A 16,114-nucleotide genomic window follows, 5' to 3' on the forward strand; every position below is an offset into this window, starting at 1 on the left:
AGAGCCTGCCAGGAGAGATTCTTGAATGTAGAGCCATGAGTCAACCTTGAGCACTGCTAGGTGTGGCTCAAACAACAAACCCCTAAAATGCCAACTGTCAAGTGGACAATTAAAACACAGAAGCAGGAACTGGGAAGATAGCACAGTGGTAGGGCATTTTCCCTTGCATGCAGCTGACCCAGGACAGACCCAGGTTCGATCCCCAGCATCCTCTATGGTCCCCCGAGCCTGCCAGGAGTGCCTGAGCGCCACCGAGTGTAGCCCTCAAGCCAAAAATAAATAAATAAACAAAATAATAAAACACAGCAGCATGGGCCTGAGGTACAGGAGGTAAGGTGTTTGCCTTGCACATGGCTGACCCGGGTTTGATCCTTAGCATCCCATATGATTCCATCATATTGCCCAGCATCCCATATGGACCTTCCAGGAGAAATTTCTGAACACAGAGCAAGGAATAACCTGAGTGCCACCGGGTGTGGCCCCAAAACAAAACAAAACAAAACAAAAAAGCAGCGGGACTGGAGAGATAATACAGCAGAGAAGGCACTTGCCTTGCGCACAGCTAACCCAGGTTCAATTCCTAGCATCTCTAGGGTCCCCCAAGAACCACCAGAAGTGATTCCTAAGTACAGAGCCAGGAGTAAGCCCTGAATATCGCCAGGTTCTCAAAAACAAAACAAAACAAGAGCAGTATTGTGGGAGGACCAGGAAGCAGGTACAGAGTTAAACACCTCAATGAATAAGATGACAAAGTGAAATGCCTCCTACAGCATCTAGTTGTCATGTCATACTCTCTAGGAAGCAGTGCACAGAACATGCCCATTCAATGCCAGCACTGTGGGCCTGGAGCTAGAGACAAGCCTAGCATGTGTTTGACCCAGGTTTCATTCCTGGTACCATATGGCCTCTCAACATCACTGACTGTATGTAGCCCAGAGACCCCTTACTGTTGGTAGAGGCCTTTGGATTGGTCGTCATATTGCCTTCTAATTAGATGTCTCTTGATTGGTTCCTTTGATTTTCTTGTTAAAAAGATGTTTCTGGGGCCAGAGCGATAGCTCAGCAGTAAGGCATTTGCCTTGCACATGGCCAATACAGGACGAACCCCAGTTTGAACCTTGGCATCCCATATGGTCCTCCAAGTCTGCCAGAAGCGACATCTCACAGAGCCAGGAGTAACTCCTGAGCACCTCTGGGTGTGACCCAAAAACCAAGAAAAAAAAAAAGATATTTCCCAATTGCCTCCTCATCTGGCTTTTTCCCTTCCTCTTGGGGCTGGGCTTTGTTTATCCCAATAAAGGCTACTTAGGGGGCCTGGAGGAGTGGCTGACATCTTGGTTCGAGGTTCCACATGGTGGAGCGACTGGCTTGTGGGTGAAACATTTATGGTTAGTTTTCTGGCCTGCTATACCTTCCCAACTGTGTGTGGATTATTTCCTGCATCAGAAATGCTGCCTGACCTGCGGCATCTCTTGTCCTACCTAGATAGAGGGCATGGGAATCCCTCTCCCTCTCTGGGGACTGTGGAACACACAACCTAGCATGCAATACCCTACCACCACTTGGGTGGTCAGAAGTCCCTAGAACTGCAGGATTCCATCCTCAGGCACTTATATTCAACCATCAATCTAGTTAGCTAAGAATTGGCAAAGGATGGCACAGAGCGATAGCACAGTGGGGAAGCCATTTGCCTTCTATGTAGGCCACTTAGGTTCAACACAAGATCACCGGAGCACCACCAGAAGTAATTTCTGAGGGCAGAGTCAAGAGTAACCTCTCAGTACCAGCAGGTGTGGCCCAAAAAAAAAAACAAACAGACAGAAGAATTGTGAGGAATGGAGGGTCCAGAGAGAGTACAGCACGTAAAACATTTGCCTTTCCGGTGCCCAACACAGGTTCAATGCCCAGCACCCCATATGGTGCCCTTGGTCCGCCAGTAATGAGCCCTCAGACCCAGCACCCTATATGGTTTTCTGAGCATTGCCAAGAGTAATACCTGAATGAAGAACCAGAAATAAGTTCTGAGCACTGTAGACTGTGTCCACCCCCCAAAAAGGAAAAGTTGTTTCCAATTGGGAAAAATGAGATCAACTTCATATGTGGCTTATAAGGTTATAGATATAGAGTTCACATGAGAAAAGATTATGCGGGCCCGGAGATAGCACAGCAGCGTTTGCCTTGCAAGCAGCCGATCCAGGACCAAAGGTGGTTGGTTCGAATCCCAGTGTCCCATAGGGTCCCCTGTACCTGCCAGGAGCTATTTCTGAGCAACCAGGAGTAACCCCTGAGCACCGCCGGGTGTAAAAAAGATTATGCAAAGGGAAAAATCGATTGTTCAAAGAAAAGGTGTGCCTCAAAAATAAAATAAAAGTATCAGGGACTGGAGCAATAGCACAGCGGTAGGGCGTTTGCCTTGCACGTGGCTGAACCCAGATTCAGTCCTGGGCATCCCATATGGTCCCCCAAGCCTGCCGGGAATGACATTTTTCCTTCCTTCCTTCCTTCCTTCCTTCCTTCCTTCCTTCCTTCCTTCCTTCCTTCCTTCCTTCCTTCCTTCCTTCCTTCCTTCCTTCCTTCCTTCCTTCCTTCCTTCCTTCCTTCCTTCTTCCTTCCTTTTTTCCTTTTTTTCCTTCCTTCCTTCCTTCCTTCCTTCCTTCCTTCCTTCCTTCCTTCCTCTCTCCCTCCCTCCCTCCTTCCCTTCCTTCCTTCCTTCCTTCCTTCCTTCCTTCCTTCCTTCCTTCCTTCCTTCCTTCCTTCCTTCCTTCCTTCCTTCCTCCCTCCCTCCCTCCCTCCCTCCCTTCCTCCCTTCCTTCCTTCCTTTGGATTTTGGGTCACACTCAGCAGCACTCAGGGATTAATTCTGGCTCAGTGCTCAGAAATTGTTCCTGGACAGGCTCGGCAGACTGTATGGGATGCCGGGATTCAAAGCACCATCAGTCCTGAATTGACTGTGTGCAAGGCAAATGCCATACCACTGTGCTACCTCTCTAGCCCCAATTTTTTTAAACTTTATTAATTAATTGATTGGTTTATGAGCCACACCCAATGGCCCTCAGGGGTTACTCCTGGCTCTGTACTCAGAAATTGCCTTTAGCAGGCTGGGGGACCATATGGGATGCCAGGAATCAAATCGGGTCCCTCCCAGTTCGGCCTCATTCAAAGCAAATGCCCTACTGAGGTGCTATCTCTTCGGCACCCAGGAGCAAATTCTGAGCACAGAGCCAGGAGTAACTCCTGAGCACCACTGGGTGTGGCCCAGAAACAAAAGCGAAAAAATAAAATTATCGTGACTAGAGCACCAGTACCACGGGCAGAGCATTTGCTTTGTACATGGCCAACCTACATTTGATTCCCAGCTTCCCATAAGCTCCTCCAAGCCTGCCAGGAGTAATTTCCTTTTTTTCGGGGGAGAGGTCACATCTGGCAGTGCTCAGGGGTTACCCCTGGCAGGCTTAGGGGGTCATATGAGATGGCGGGAATCAAACTGCCCTCTATCCTGGATCGGCCACAAGGCAAATGCCTACCACTGTGCTATTTCTTCAGCCCCCAGCCAGGAGTAGTTTCTGAGTGCAGAGCCAGAAGTAACCCCTGCACACCACCAGGTGTGGCTCAAAAATTTAAAAAAGAATTACCTCCCTTGGGGCCCGGAGAGATAGCACAGTGGCGTTTGCCTAGCAAGCAGCCGATCCAGGACCAAAGGTGGTTGGTTCGAATCCCGGTGTCCCATATGGTCCCCCGTGCCTGCCAGTTGCTATTTCTGAGCAGACAGCCAGGAGTAACCCCTGAGCACCGCCGGGTGTGGCCCAAAAACAAAAACAAAACAAAAAAAAGAATTACCTCCCGATCAAATATTTCTGCTTCTGGGGTACAACCGAAAGAAGATGGGGGACAGGGAAGTAGCTCTGAGGTACAGTGTGAAAGGTATGAGGCCCTGGGCTGGGTTCCTAAAGCAAAAAAAGAATGAGGACTAGGGGTCGGGGTGATAGCACAGTGGGTAGTGCATTTGCCTTGTATTCCGCAATCCAGGTTTGATCCCCTGAGTCCCACTTGGTCCTCCAAGCCTGCCAGAAGTGATTTTTGAGTGCAGAGCCAGGAGTAAACTCTGAGCACTGCTGGAATGACCCAAATACAATAAAAAAGGGGAGGGGTCCAGAATGCTAGCACTTCAGGGAGGGCAATTGCCTTGCATGCAGCAATTTGGGTTCAATCTCCAGCATCTCATAGGGTCCCCCTGAGCACCACCAGGAGTGATACCTGCAGAGCCAGGTGTCAGCCCTGAGCATTATCCAAAAACAGGGAGGGGAGAGGAGGGGAGAAGAGGGGAGAGGAGGGAAGAGGAGGGGAGGGGAGAGGAGAGGGGAGGGGAGAAGAGAAGAGAGTAGAAGAAAGGGGAGGGGAAGGGTGGGGAGGGAAGGGGGAAAGGAGGAGTGGAGGGGAAGGGGGCAGAAGAGAGAGGGGGAAAGAGAGGATTGCAAAATTGGGGCTGGAGAGATCATACAGCAGGTAAAGCTCTTGCCTTGCACAAGACTGACCTGGACTCAATCCCTGGCACCCCATATGGGTACAGAGCCAGGAGTCAACCCGGCAAAACAAAACAAAACAAAACGTTTCCGGCGCCTCCTCTCTGATTATTTGTAAAATTGAAAGTCTCACTGTCTCCGCCTGCCTTCCAGGTAGGTGAACAAAGATGGAAACACCCTGGAAAGTGCTGGGCACAGCAAGAGCAGAACCATCCTGGATCCACAGTCAGTCAGCTGGCTCCAGGCCCACCGGGAATGCAGAAGAGCTGGCACAGCTCCATGGCCCGGCTTTAGGCCCTTTCCTAACCCCTGGAGCTGACACCCACTTTCCTGCCTCTTATGGAGTGCTAGAGAGACAGGTCAGTCAAATAGGTGGTGGCTGGGGATTCCTAGCGTGACTACAGCTTCGAAGAAAGTTCACAGAGCAGGGGCTGGGGAGACAGTGGGGAGACAACCTTTAGATAGATCCCCAGCACCCACCTATGGTCCCCTAAGCACATCGGAGTCATTCCTGAGCACAGAGCTAGTATTAGCTCCAGAGCATGATTGGGTGTAGCCTCAAACCTTTGACCCTCTTTAAATTAAAAAGGGACTGTAGGGGCTGGAGAGATAGCACAGCAGTAGGGCATTTGCCTTGCACATGGCTGATCCAGGACTGACGGTGGTTCGATTCCCAGCATCCCATATGGTCCCCTGAGCCTGCCAGGAGTGATTTCTGAGTGCAGAGCCCGGAGTAACCCCTGAGCGATTTCTGAGCGCAGAGCCCAAGTAACCCCTGAGCACCACCGGGTGTGACCCCAAAACAAAAACAAACAAACAAACAAACAAACAAAAGAGGACTGGAGAGATACTACAGCAGGAGGGTGTTTGCCTTGCACACTACCAACCCAGATTCAATCACTAGCATCAGAGCTTGCTGAGTATCAAACCATGAGTAAACCCTGAACATCTCCAGGTGTGGCCCCTAGACCTAAAAAAAAAAAAAAAAAAAACACGGCAAAAGTTACCCAGAGCTTGGGGCTGGAGCAATAGCACAGCTGTAGGACATTTGCCTTGCATGCAGCTGACCCAGGCCAGACCTGGGTTCGATCCCCAGCGTCCCATATGGTTCCCGAGCTAGGAACTATTTCTGAGCGCATAGCTAGGAGTAACCCCTAAGTGTCACCGGGTGTGGCCCAAAAAGAAAAAAAAAAGAAAAGGAAAGGAAAGGGAAAAAAAAATCAAAAGTTACCCAGATGGGGCCAGAGCAGTGGCACAAGTGGTAAGGTGTTTGCCTTGCACGCGGCTGACCTAGGACAGACCGAGGTTCAATCCCCCGGTGTCTCATATGGTTCCCCAAGCCAGGAGCAATTTTTTTTTTTTTGGAGGGGTCACACCCGGCAGCGCTCAGGGAGTTACTCCTGGCTCTATGCTCAGAAATCGTTCCTGGCAGGTTCAGGGGACCATATGAGATGCCAGGATTCGAACCACCATCCTTCTGCATCTAAGGCAAACTCCCTACCGCTGTGCTATCTCTCTGGCCCCACGATTTCTGATTGCATATTCAGGAGTAACCCCTGAGAATCACCAGGTGTGGCCCAAAAAGCAAAAAAAAAAAAAAAATTTTCCCAGAGCCTATGTGTAAAGACCCTACTGGGTTAGATTCGCTGACACTTCCCCGTGGCACCTGCAGTGGGCGCTGTCTCGCTCGAGCCTCAGCCCCAAGGGGCTTTCTCCTCCTGGCGGACTCCGCCCTCCGTGGCTTCACCCCTACCCCCTTCACACACACAAGCTTGGGAAATCCTCTGGAGTGCTCTAACCTGCACTAGAGGATTACAAAACCTCCTCTCCCTTTACACATCTGTACGAGGTGAAGGCTAGTGGCTTTTCCGGTCACAGAAGCAGAAATTACTTTCTTTCTGGTGATCATGGCCTGTCTGAATGGGTTGGAGGGAAAAGATAGCTTTTCTAGTTTGGGGGTGATGTAGGCTACAGTCGATGGGTTATTCCTGGCTCTGAGCTCAAGAGCTGTTCCTGGTGATGTCCCTCCATAGGGGGACCCTATGGTATGGGATGCCGGGGATCAAACCTGGGTGGGCCAAGTGCTAGGCAAACATACACACACACACACACACACACACACACACACACACACTGTACTATGGCTCCGGCCCCCCTAGACAATTTAGTGGCATCTTTTTTGCTCTTTGCAACAGTCTCGGTGTGTGTTGTGTGTGTGTGTGTGTGTGTGTGTGTGTGTGTGTGTGTGTGTTATTTTGCTGCAGAAACTGGGGAAGGAAGTTGAAGTGGGTGGTCAGAATCAAGGGTAAAGGGCCCGGAGAGATAGCACAGCGGTGTTTGCCTTGCAAGCAGCCGATTCAGGACCAAAGGTGGTTGGTTCGAATCCCGGTGTCCCATATGGTCCCCCGTGCCTGCCAGGAGCTAGTTCTGAGCAGACAGCCAGGAGTAACCCCTGAGCACCGCCAGGTGTGGCCCAAAAAAAAAAAAAAAAAAAGAATCAAGGGTAAAGTTAGAATTCAATGCAATGACCCCCATCCCAGGGGCAACAGAGCCTAAGGAAGAACTAAACTGAAGAAAGAGGGATGTGGGTGAGGGGAATCAGGGGTTCTTGTTGTCCTGATCTTGGCCACACGCTTTATCTTCGTCTACTCACTGGGAAACACCACAAACTGCAGAGAGACTGGAGTGGGGAAGATTCCTACCTTGACTTGATTCTGGTTACTTCATTTGGTTCCCCAATTACCAAGCCAGGAATAGCCCCTGAACATTACCAGTTGTGATTCAACAGCTACCTCCCATACAAACAAACAAATAAAAAACCCACAGTAGTAATTGTAACTGTCCCTGGTATTATCACTCCATCCCTAGAGTGATAGCACAGTAGGTAGGAATGTTTGCCTTGCATGCAGTTTACCCAAGTTCCATCCTCAGCATCCCATATGGTCCCCCAAGCCTGCAGGAGTAATTTCTGAGTGCAGAGCCAAGAGTAAACACTGAGCATCACCAGGTGTTTCCCAAAAACCAAAAATAAAGAAAACATAACCGTCCCTGAGACCAGAGTGAAAGGCCAGTGGAGAGAGTGTTTGCCTTGAAAGCAGCCAACTCAGGTTCAATCCCCAGCATCCCATATGGTCCTCTGAGCCCACCAGGAGTGATCCCTGAGTGCAGAACCAGGAGTAACCCCTGAACATTATCAGGGGTTCAACATCTGTCCCCCACAAACTAGAAACAATCATTCCAGTCCCCCTACAATGGCCTGGGTAAGGAAGAATTCAGGTGGTGTGAGTGGATCCTCTCAAATGACCTGGGCATCAAGAAGGCTGATGGCTAGATGTGTCCCCCCTCTCACTACCTTCTGCCCTCTTTGTGATCTTCTGGGTGACTGTACTCCCCAAAAGGACGAAAGCTACCTGGTACCCTGGGGTGACAGAGAGTTTTGGAGAAGTGGGAAGTTGGAGATGCTGATTAGTCATTTTCTCCCACCCCAACTTTCACCTGCCCTCAGCCCCTCTCCTAAGCTCCTTCTTCCTGGGTTCGTAACCTGGGGTTCCCCAAGGCTGGTCCCAGCCAGTTGGCAGCTGTGTTCGTCACATCGAGGAGACAGCCTTGAGCGGAGCCTGCATATTGACCAGCGTGGGCAGAGCCTGTGGCCTCAGCCCAGCAGGGTCAAGAGGTCAGACAGGCCCTGCAAGGCAGCACGTAGGGCCCGACCCCCCCAACCTCCGGCTTCCCAGACTCAAAGCGGCCCTGACAGGGTGAGGTGGCAGGTGCCAAGGGACGCAGGGGGCTCCGGGAGAACAGAAGAACCAGGAGGCGTGGTGTGGATTCAGTTCTTGCCGGTGAGATTGGAAAAATACATAAACCTTGGACCCCATGTTCCCTGTCCGTGCCTCCACCGCCCTCATGGTCCAGGGGTGCAGGCCTGGGAGCGACTCCCCATGAGTCCCCACGATGCAGTAGAGTTCATGGCTTGCCATCAAAGTTCTCCAGGGCACCCTGTTGCTCCCCACTTGATGGGTCCAAAGAAACCTCTGCTTTCCATAAGCGGTGCCCTCCATGGGTGCAATGGGTCCGGGCAGGGTCGGGTGTGTCCCTGGCTGGTTGGGGCTCTCTCTCGGAGTCTCCCATGGCCTTCAAAGGTGGGACAGGAGCTCTGGATGGTTCTCTGTTCCCCGAGATGGCCCCTGGCCATGGAGTGTCCGTGGGACAGGCTGGTGCTGAGCTGAATGCCCCTAAGAAGGGGTCAGGAGTGGTGAGGCAGGAGATGTAGGCACAGCAGTGGTAGTGGTGGTGCACGCGGTGTGGACGTGGCAGGGCTTGGCGCGGGTCACCTGTCCACCCTCCGGCACGCCTCCCCGACATACAGCTTCAGCTTGCCCCGGAGAAAATTGGAGTAGATGCGGAAGAGTTTGCACAGAGACTCCACGGTGAACGTACGCAGCGGAGCCTCCGAGGGGGCCAGCAGGTGCAACCGGGCCTCCTGCTGGAGAGGGGCCAGTTAGTTGGTTGGAGAGGGAGTCAGGGCAGAAGTGGGGGACCCAAGGGGAGAGTTTCCTTTACCTGGGCTCCCAGTGGCCGCAGCAGCGAGGTGAGGGTGCGAAGGCTGCTCACAGCCCTGGCCAAGTGCAGACGAAGGGCCCCGGGTGCTTCGGATGAGTTGGCCAGCAGGGCCTGGCTCCTGAGGATGGCGTCTGAAAGCAGGCTCAGGCCCTGCCATACTTCCACTGCCTGCTGCTCCACCTGAGAAGAAGCCATTAAGTGAGCACCCAGGGGTGTAAGGGCTGCCCCTTCATCACCGCAGAATGAATGGAACCAGTAGGTACCCGCCAAGGAGCTCTCTCTCCTGCCCTCTCTCCCTCTCTTTCTTGCTCTTTATCTTCCTCTCTCTCTCTCTCCTCTTCTTCCCCCTCTCTTTTCTGCCCCACACATCAGTTCCCCCGAAGGACAGAGGAAAGGGACATCACCTCCATATTTTTCCAGGCATGGAAGTTCACTTTGGTGTCCGGGACGGTGAAATTCTCGCGGAGGCCGCAGCCCTCGCCAAAACTCATCTGTCAAGTGCAAGGGGGAGAGCGTGGGTAGTATGGGGTGCTTGCAGCCCAGGGGCTCCAGGGCCCTCCTCCCTCCGCCTCCAGGTAAATTCAGGTAAGCTCAGAGGCGGATATTTCAAAAAAGCGCTAGAGACGGCCGACCTCTAGAGGCCGCTGCCACTTTGCCGGCAGGGCCGGGTGCAAGTGGGGCTGGGGGCGCCTTCTGTGGCTTCCAGAGGCAGATTCCAGGGGTGGTTCTGAGTGGTTTGTGAAATGGGGCTACTAGGCCAGAGAAGTTCGGGGTTCTCGGCTTTAGGGGGGCTGTATGTTTAGTGGGGTTACTTCTCTAGGGGGCTCACCATTAGCCATGCAGCAGGGGGTTACCCCTAGAGGTGGCAGGGACAAGGTGACCTCTCTCTCCCAGTCCCTCCCTGGGTCTTGTTAGTTTTCTTGAGAAGTTGGGGCCACATCTGGCGGTGCTCCTGGCTCTGCACTCTCTTGGAAGGGGTGAATGGGGGGGCCCTAAGGGATGCTGGGGATCGAACCCGGCATCCAACCTCTTTCTTTGGTCTTCTTTTTTTTTTTTTTTTTTTGGGGGGGGGGGGAAGGTTCTGACTTCCCTCAGCCAGACCTGAACTAAATAAGTCCAGGCTCCCGGATCTCAGGGGAATCCTTGCCTCTGACCCTCTGGGATTTAGGGGGCTCTGGACAGTGGCTAGAAGTGGGGTGCTCACCGTGGCGTTCTCGGCCTCCTTGGCGTCCAGGATGTACCTCTCCAGCACCCGGCTGTCACAGATGAGGCGCGGGACGGCGCCCAGGACGGCCAGCGCGCCGGACAGCAGAGGGGACGCGAGCAGCAGCAGGAGGACGGGGCCTGCCCGGGAGGGGCGCGCGCCTGGGCCTGCGGGAGAGGGCGTGGAGGAGAGGGGTGGGCTCGGAGGGGGCGGCCCCGGCAGTCCCCGCTGACCCCAACCTTCGGGACGCGCAGGGCCAGCCCGGGGACGCTTCATTCAATCGTGCGGCGGCCGGCGGCGCTGGTGCGCCCCACCCCGCCCCCCGCGAGCCGGCCGGGGCCAAACTTCACCCGGGGCCCCGCAGCCCCGCTCCGCCCCGCGCCCCCGGCACGTGGAGGCTGCTCCACCCCAGCCCGGCCGGCCGCCCTCCCGGGGTCCCCGGCCGCGCCTCGCCGCGCCTCGCGGGTCCTTGAACCCGGCCCCGCGGTCAATCCCTGCGCAAACACTCACCGTGCGCCCCCATCTCCTGGAGCCCGCCGGCCAGCGCTCAGCGTCGGGGGGCTCGGCCCGGCACCCGCATGTCGGGCTGGGGTGCGCTGCAGTGCGGGGCTCGATCGGGCCGCAGCGGGGCGCGGGTGTCCAGGCAGGGGGGACGTCGGGGACTGAGGCGCCGGCCGGCCGGGGGTCGGGGCTGTTATCAGGCTGTGTGCGTGCGTGGGGGGGACGGCGGGGGAGGCTGTGTGCGTGAGGGGCCGCCCGAGGTGCGGGTCCCCCGGGTCAGAGGAGAGGGGCGGACGCTGCACACGCAGCTCGGTGACCCCGGAGTTCAACGAGGTGCCGCGGGGTTGCCGGCATGGCTGGACCCGGCCACGTCTGGGGAGCACCCCACCACCAATCCCATTCAGCTTCCCTTGTTTTTTATTTATTTTTTTTGTTCTGGGCTGGCTGGAGAGGGGGCAGCCAGCCTGAGTGTTTGGGGGGGGGACTGTTATGTCACACACACACACACACACACACACACACACACACACACACACACACCCATGACTCTATTCTAGAAACCAGTGTTGAGTCTTGGGAGGAAATGAATGGGAGCCCCGGTCGCCCCGCTGGCTGTTCCCTTGTTGGGACTAGCTAGCATGCACTTTGACTGGTTTTTGGTTCCTCTGTGTTGTTTCTTTTGACCTGTGAGATTAGCCGGCCAGCCTGCATGGCACAGTTCTTAAGAAACAAGACCCGGAGGGATAGTCCAGGGGTTAAAGCAGGCAAATGCTTGGCTGCAGCCAATCCTGGTTTAACACCCCACACCCACACTGCTAATGGTCCCCCAGTTTCACCAAGGCTCACTGCAGAGCACAGAGCTTGGATCGGTCCCTGAGCACCGCTGAGTGTGGCCCCACACCACGAAGAATTCTGAAATAGACTGATTCACTCTCAAGGGCAAGGGAATGAAGTCCTGGATTAGGGGGACCTGGATAGCCGGGGAGGGTTGGGGTGTGGGTTTCATTCTGAGCTTCCACATCTTCACTGTTTCTCTGTGCTTCCTACCTCTCCTCCTGGTACAGGTTTCCAAATACATGAGATAGCCTGAGCGCCCTGAGACAGGTTAAGGCTGAAGCACTTGTTTGCAGTCCAAGCACTGCATGGACCACTGAGCACTATTGAGAGCAAGCTCTGAGCACTGAGTCTGGAGTAATCAGTCTTTGAGGACCCTCCGGTGTGGTCCATCAAACCAAACCATAACAAAACAACTGGGGCCAGAGAGATAGCATGGAGGTGAGGCATTTGCCTTGCATGCAGGACAGAGGTTTGAATCCCAGCATCCCATATGGTCCCTGGAACCTGCCATGAGCAATTTCTGAGCATAGAGCCAGGAGTAATCCCTGAGCACTGCCGGGTGTGACCCAAAAACAAAAACAAGACAAAAACAAAAACAAAGAAAAACACCAGGGAAGGGCCAGAACAATAGCACAGCATGGAAGCAGGGAGAATACTCGCCTTACATGCACTGACTCAGGTTCAATTCCTGGTACCATATGTGTTCCCCGGAACACTACCAGGAGTGAATCTTGAATGCTGAGCCAGGAGGAAGACCTGAGCACAGCTGGGTATGACCCAACCCTTCCCCCTCCAATAAAGGATACTCACCTGAACCACACAATCCATGCACTGAGATCTAATTGCCACCTTCTACATGCACAAGACAGTCCTCATAACATCTCCTGAGCTGGAAGAGTTTGGGAGAGGCAAAGGTTCACTTCTTACTGGAGGAATCCAGGAAGACTCAGTGGAGAAAGTGACAGTGTGCTCATTCAGTGTTGAAGGAATAGAAAACACCAGGTGAGTGGGAGCAAGGAGGGTCAAGCAATGGGAATGGACACCAGATTGTGGAGGGAGAGTTCTGAGTGGTCTGAGAGCTAGTTAAGTAGCTCCCAGACCGAGTAGACTTTGTTCCTTGGGACCACACCTGGTGGTTCTCAGGGTTTACCTGCTTCTGTGCTCAGGAACCATTCCAGGCAGTGCTCAGGGGTTACTCCTGGTTCTGCACTCAGGAATCAAATCACTCCTGGAAGGTTTGGGATGCTGGGGTTTGAACCCAGGTTAGCCACATGCAAAGCAAATGCCCTTCCTGCTATACTAATACTATCTCTCCAACTACTCTTGGTTTTGTGCTCAGGGACCATTCAGGCCAGAGGAGGTGCTGAGAGGCTGGTAGACCTTAGGATGGAAGCACAGTGGAGCTGACCACTCTGAACCTGGTGCCCCGCTGCCTGCCTGTGCCCTTCTTTGCCTCCTACCTTCAGGCTTAAGGGACCTTACATGGTGCCAAGAAGGAACTGGGGTCTCAGCCAAATGACTCACCTTACCTCCTGCACTGTCTCTCCAACTTCCACATCTTTAGGATTTCTTTTTCTTTTCTGGATCATCACTAGCAACACTTAGTGATGCTCAGGGGTTACTCCTCTGACTTTGCATTCAGAAATAAATCCTGGCAGTGCTTGGGGGACCATATCAGATGCCAGGGATTGAACCTGGATCATGCAAAGCAATTGCCTTCCCCCCTGTACTATTGCTGTGGCCCAACATCTGCAGATGTTGAACTGGGCTTGGAGTGAACAACATTGATTCATTCATCCATTCAAGAAATAGCCCAGTGGGCCGGAGAGATAGCATGGAAGTAGGGTGTTTGCCTTGCATGCAGAAGGACGGTGGTTCAAATCCCGGCATCCCATATGGTCCCCCGAGCCTGCCAGGAGCGATTTCTGAGCATAGAGCCAGGAGTAACCTGAGCACTACTGGGTGTGACCCCAAAACAAAAACAAAAACAAACAAACAAAAAAGCAATAGCTCGGGAGACTCAGCTCTGGGTTAGCCAGCTTGGAAGAGAGTGAAGAAGACAGACAAGAGTGTCTGCCTTTGGGGCCAAAGCAATAGCATAGGGCCCGGAGAGATAGCACAGCGGCGTTTGCCTTGCAAGCAGCCAATACAAGACCAAAGGTGGTTGGTTCGAATCCCGGTGTCCCATATGGTCCCCCGTGCCTGCCAGGAGCTAGTTCTGAGCAGACAGCCAGGAGTAAACCCTGAGCACTGCCAGGTGTGACCCAAAAACTAAAAAAAAAAAAAAAGCAATAGCATAGCTTTTAACGGAGGGCATTTATCTTGCTTGCAGCCAACCCAGGTTCAATCCCTAGGATCCCATATGGTCCCCTGAGCCTGCCAGCAGTGATTTGAGTGCCGAGCTGGAGTAACTCTGGGGCACTGCTGGATGTAGTCCCCCAAAGCAAAATAAAAGGAGTGTCTGTCATGGGGAAGATGACGGCCCAGTGAGGAGGCCAGAGAGAAAGAAAACGAGTGAAGAGAGGGTTCAGCTCTCAAGTGACCAAGGGAGAAAAGGCACAGGGTGCCCAGGTATATGGTGGCGGCCATGTCTGTCCAGACAATAAAGGGTAGGCAGGCGCCATGATGGCCAGAGGAGGTGCCGGAAGGTTGGTGGACCTTAGGATGGAAGCACTGAGGGGCTGACCACTCTGAACCTGGTGCCCCCCTGCCCGCCTGTGTCCTTCCTTGCCTCCCATATCCAGGCAGAACCTAGGCAGTCTCCCAGCCCGCGCGGCCCTGGGACCCCGCTTCTGCTCCTAGATCCCAGCTGTGGGACAGGCTCACACGCACACACACGTCCACACACGTCCGCACATGTGTCCTGGCCCGGCCACCCCAGACTCCGTGCTCTCAGTCCCCTGACGCCTGCGTCACTGCCCTGACCTGACCATGAGAAGGGGGGGCAGGACTGGGGCCAGCTGGGGGTGCAGACATGGCTTGGGGAAAGGGACAGAAAGTGCCTCCTCCCCCAGCCACAAGTCCAGGGCCCAGAAAGAGAGGAAGGGCCGCAGGCGCCAGCCCTGGGTGCTGGGCCCTCGGGGTGGGCTGAGGAAGGGGATAGAGGGGGATAGAGAAACAGGGAGGTGATTGCCTGCATCTTCCAGTCTTCCAGCTCCAGCAACTACAAACCAGGGGTGCAGGATGGTGCCCAACCATGTACTCTGATCTTCTGGAACCCTGAGCCACAAGAGTGAAAGGGGAAACTGAGGTTCAAACTCTGGAGCCCCTCCTCCAGCATCCACCTACCTGTCTGTGCCCCCTCCACCACCAGCCTGAACTTTAAGCCCACTGCTGGCCATCCTGGCCACCCTTCCCCCGTCTTTGCCCACCTGCCCAGATAATCTCAAAGGGAGACTGTGTCCCTCCAGCTGTCACTGCCACAACAGGAGCCTGGCCTGGGAACTCACCCAGTTCCTTTCCAGAATATTCTCCCACTTTCTCTCTCCCACCCTCCTGGCACTTTGCTCTCCCCTGCCCTCCTGGCATGAATTTTGTAAGATGGTTTGTGACTTTCTGCACTTTGGTTTGGTTTCTGTTTGGGGGTTACACCTGATGGTGCTCAGGGCTTACTTACTCTTGGCTCTGTGCTCAGGAATCACTCCTTACAGGTTCTGGGGTTCTGGGGATCAAACCCAGGTTGACCACACGGCAAAGCAAGTGCCCTCCTGGCTGTACTATCTCTCCAGTCTCTGCATCATCCTGCCTTTTACCTGGTTTGCACTTTCACCCCAGCCCACACTTCCAGGAAGCCCTCTATCTTGCAGGAGGCCTTTCCCTCCTGGACACCATCAAAAGGAGCACTGGCATCTTAGCCCTTCCCTGGTAGACCCACCCTTGTGGTTGAGACCCCCACAACCCCAGGGAGGTGATAGATCAGAATAGCTCCCAGAAGAGCCCACTCATTGGAGAGTCAAGGACAGTGTAGGACAGGTTAGCAACTGGGGCCCCCAAGCACCCCATTTACGGTCGCCATGTCCCCAGCGACTTGCATTCTGCAGTGCCTCTGCTCTGGACCCCAAAGCCAATGAACGGTAGGACGTGTGGGGTGGGGAAAGAATTTGCACTGGGCCATTCGTGAGTGTTTGGGAGAATCCCACTGGGTTACCTAATTCTGCCATTTTGGGGGGTGTCTTGAGCAGATGGCCTCTGAGGCTGGTGGGGGGGGGCACAGAGCTTTCGGGATAAGCAGGCAGCCAGGCTGGAGGCGGCAGCATCCCACAGAATCTTCCTGGCAGCCGGTTCCCACAGACCATCCAAGGAGCAGGAAATTTATAGCCCCCCTGAGCTATCTGGACCCCGTGTCTCTCCGCCTCCTCCCATCCAGCTGCTGTGTTCGGAAGTGTCCCGGAAGACCTTCTGTGCTGGGAAGTGGGGTGGCTGGGGCTGGATGAGAAAACGTCATGGGGGGTGGCTGTGGGTGGTTTCCCTGTAGGAGACTGGACCCTGGAGA

At 54.2% G+C, this 16,114-nt stretch overlaps 1 protein-coding gene across 1 annotated transcript; it reads right to left on the minus strand.

The window, feature by feature from the left end:
* Positions 1–8,847: 8,847 nt before the first annotated feature.
* EPO (erythropoietin) lies at positions 8,848–10,560 on the minus strand. Its single transcript, XM_049788176.1, has 5 exons — positions 10,524–10,560; positions 10,285–10,451; positions 9,485–9,571; positions 9,081–9,260; positions 8,848–9,003 (listed from the first exon to the last, which is right to left on the minus strand). The coding sequence occupies exons 1-5, from the start codon at positions 10,558–10,560 to the stop codon at positions 8,848–8,850; spliced, it is 627 nt and encodes a 208-aa protein (XP_049644133.1).
* Between the last annotated feature and the right edge of the window lie 5,554 nt (positions 10,561–16,114).

Source organism: Suncus etruscus, chromosome 15 (assembly GCF_024139225.1).
Source record: "Suncus etruscus isolate mSunEtr1 chromosome 15, mSunEtr1.pri.cur, whole genome shotgun sequence".
NCBI classification, from domain to species: Eukaryota; Metazoa; Chordata; class Mammalia; order Eulipotyphla; family Soricidae; genus Suncus; species Suncus etruscus.

Bases quoted from the DNA above. Each gene is read 5' to 3' on its own strand.
- EPO (XM_049788176.1), bottom strand. From the start codon at position 10,560: ATGAAGCGTCCCCGGGCTGGCCCTGCGCGTCCCGAAG. The intron at 9,572-10,284 runs GTGAGCACCCCA...TGCACTTGACAG, and splicing joins AGGAGGCCGAGAACGCCACG to ATGAGTTTTGGCGAGGGCTG. The intron at 9,004-9,080 runs GTAAAGGAAACT...GCCCCTCTCCAG, and splicing joins TGCGGCCACTGGGAGCCCAG to CAGGAGGCCCGGTTGCACCT.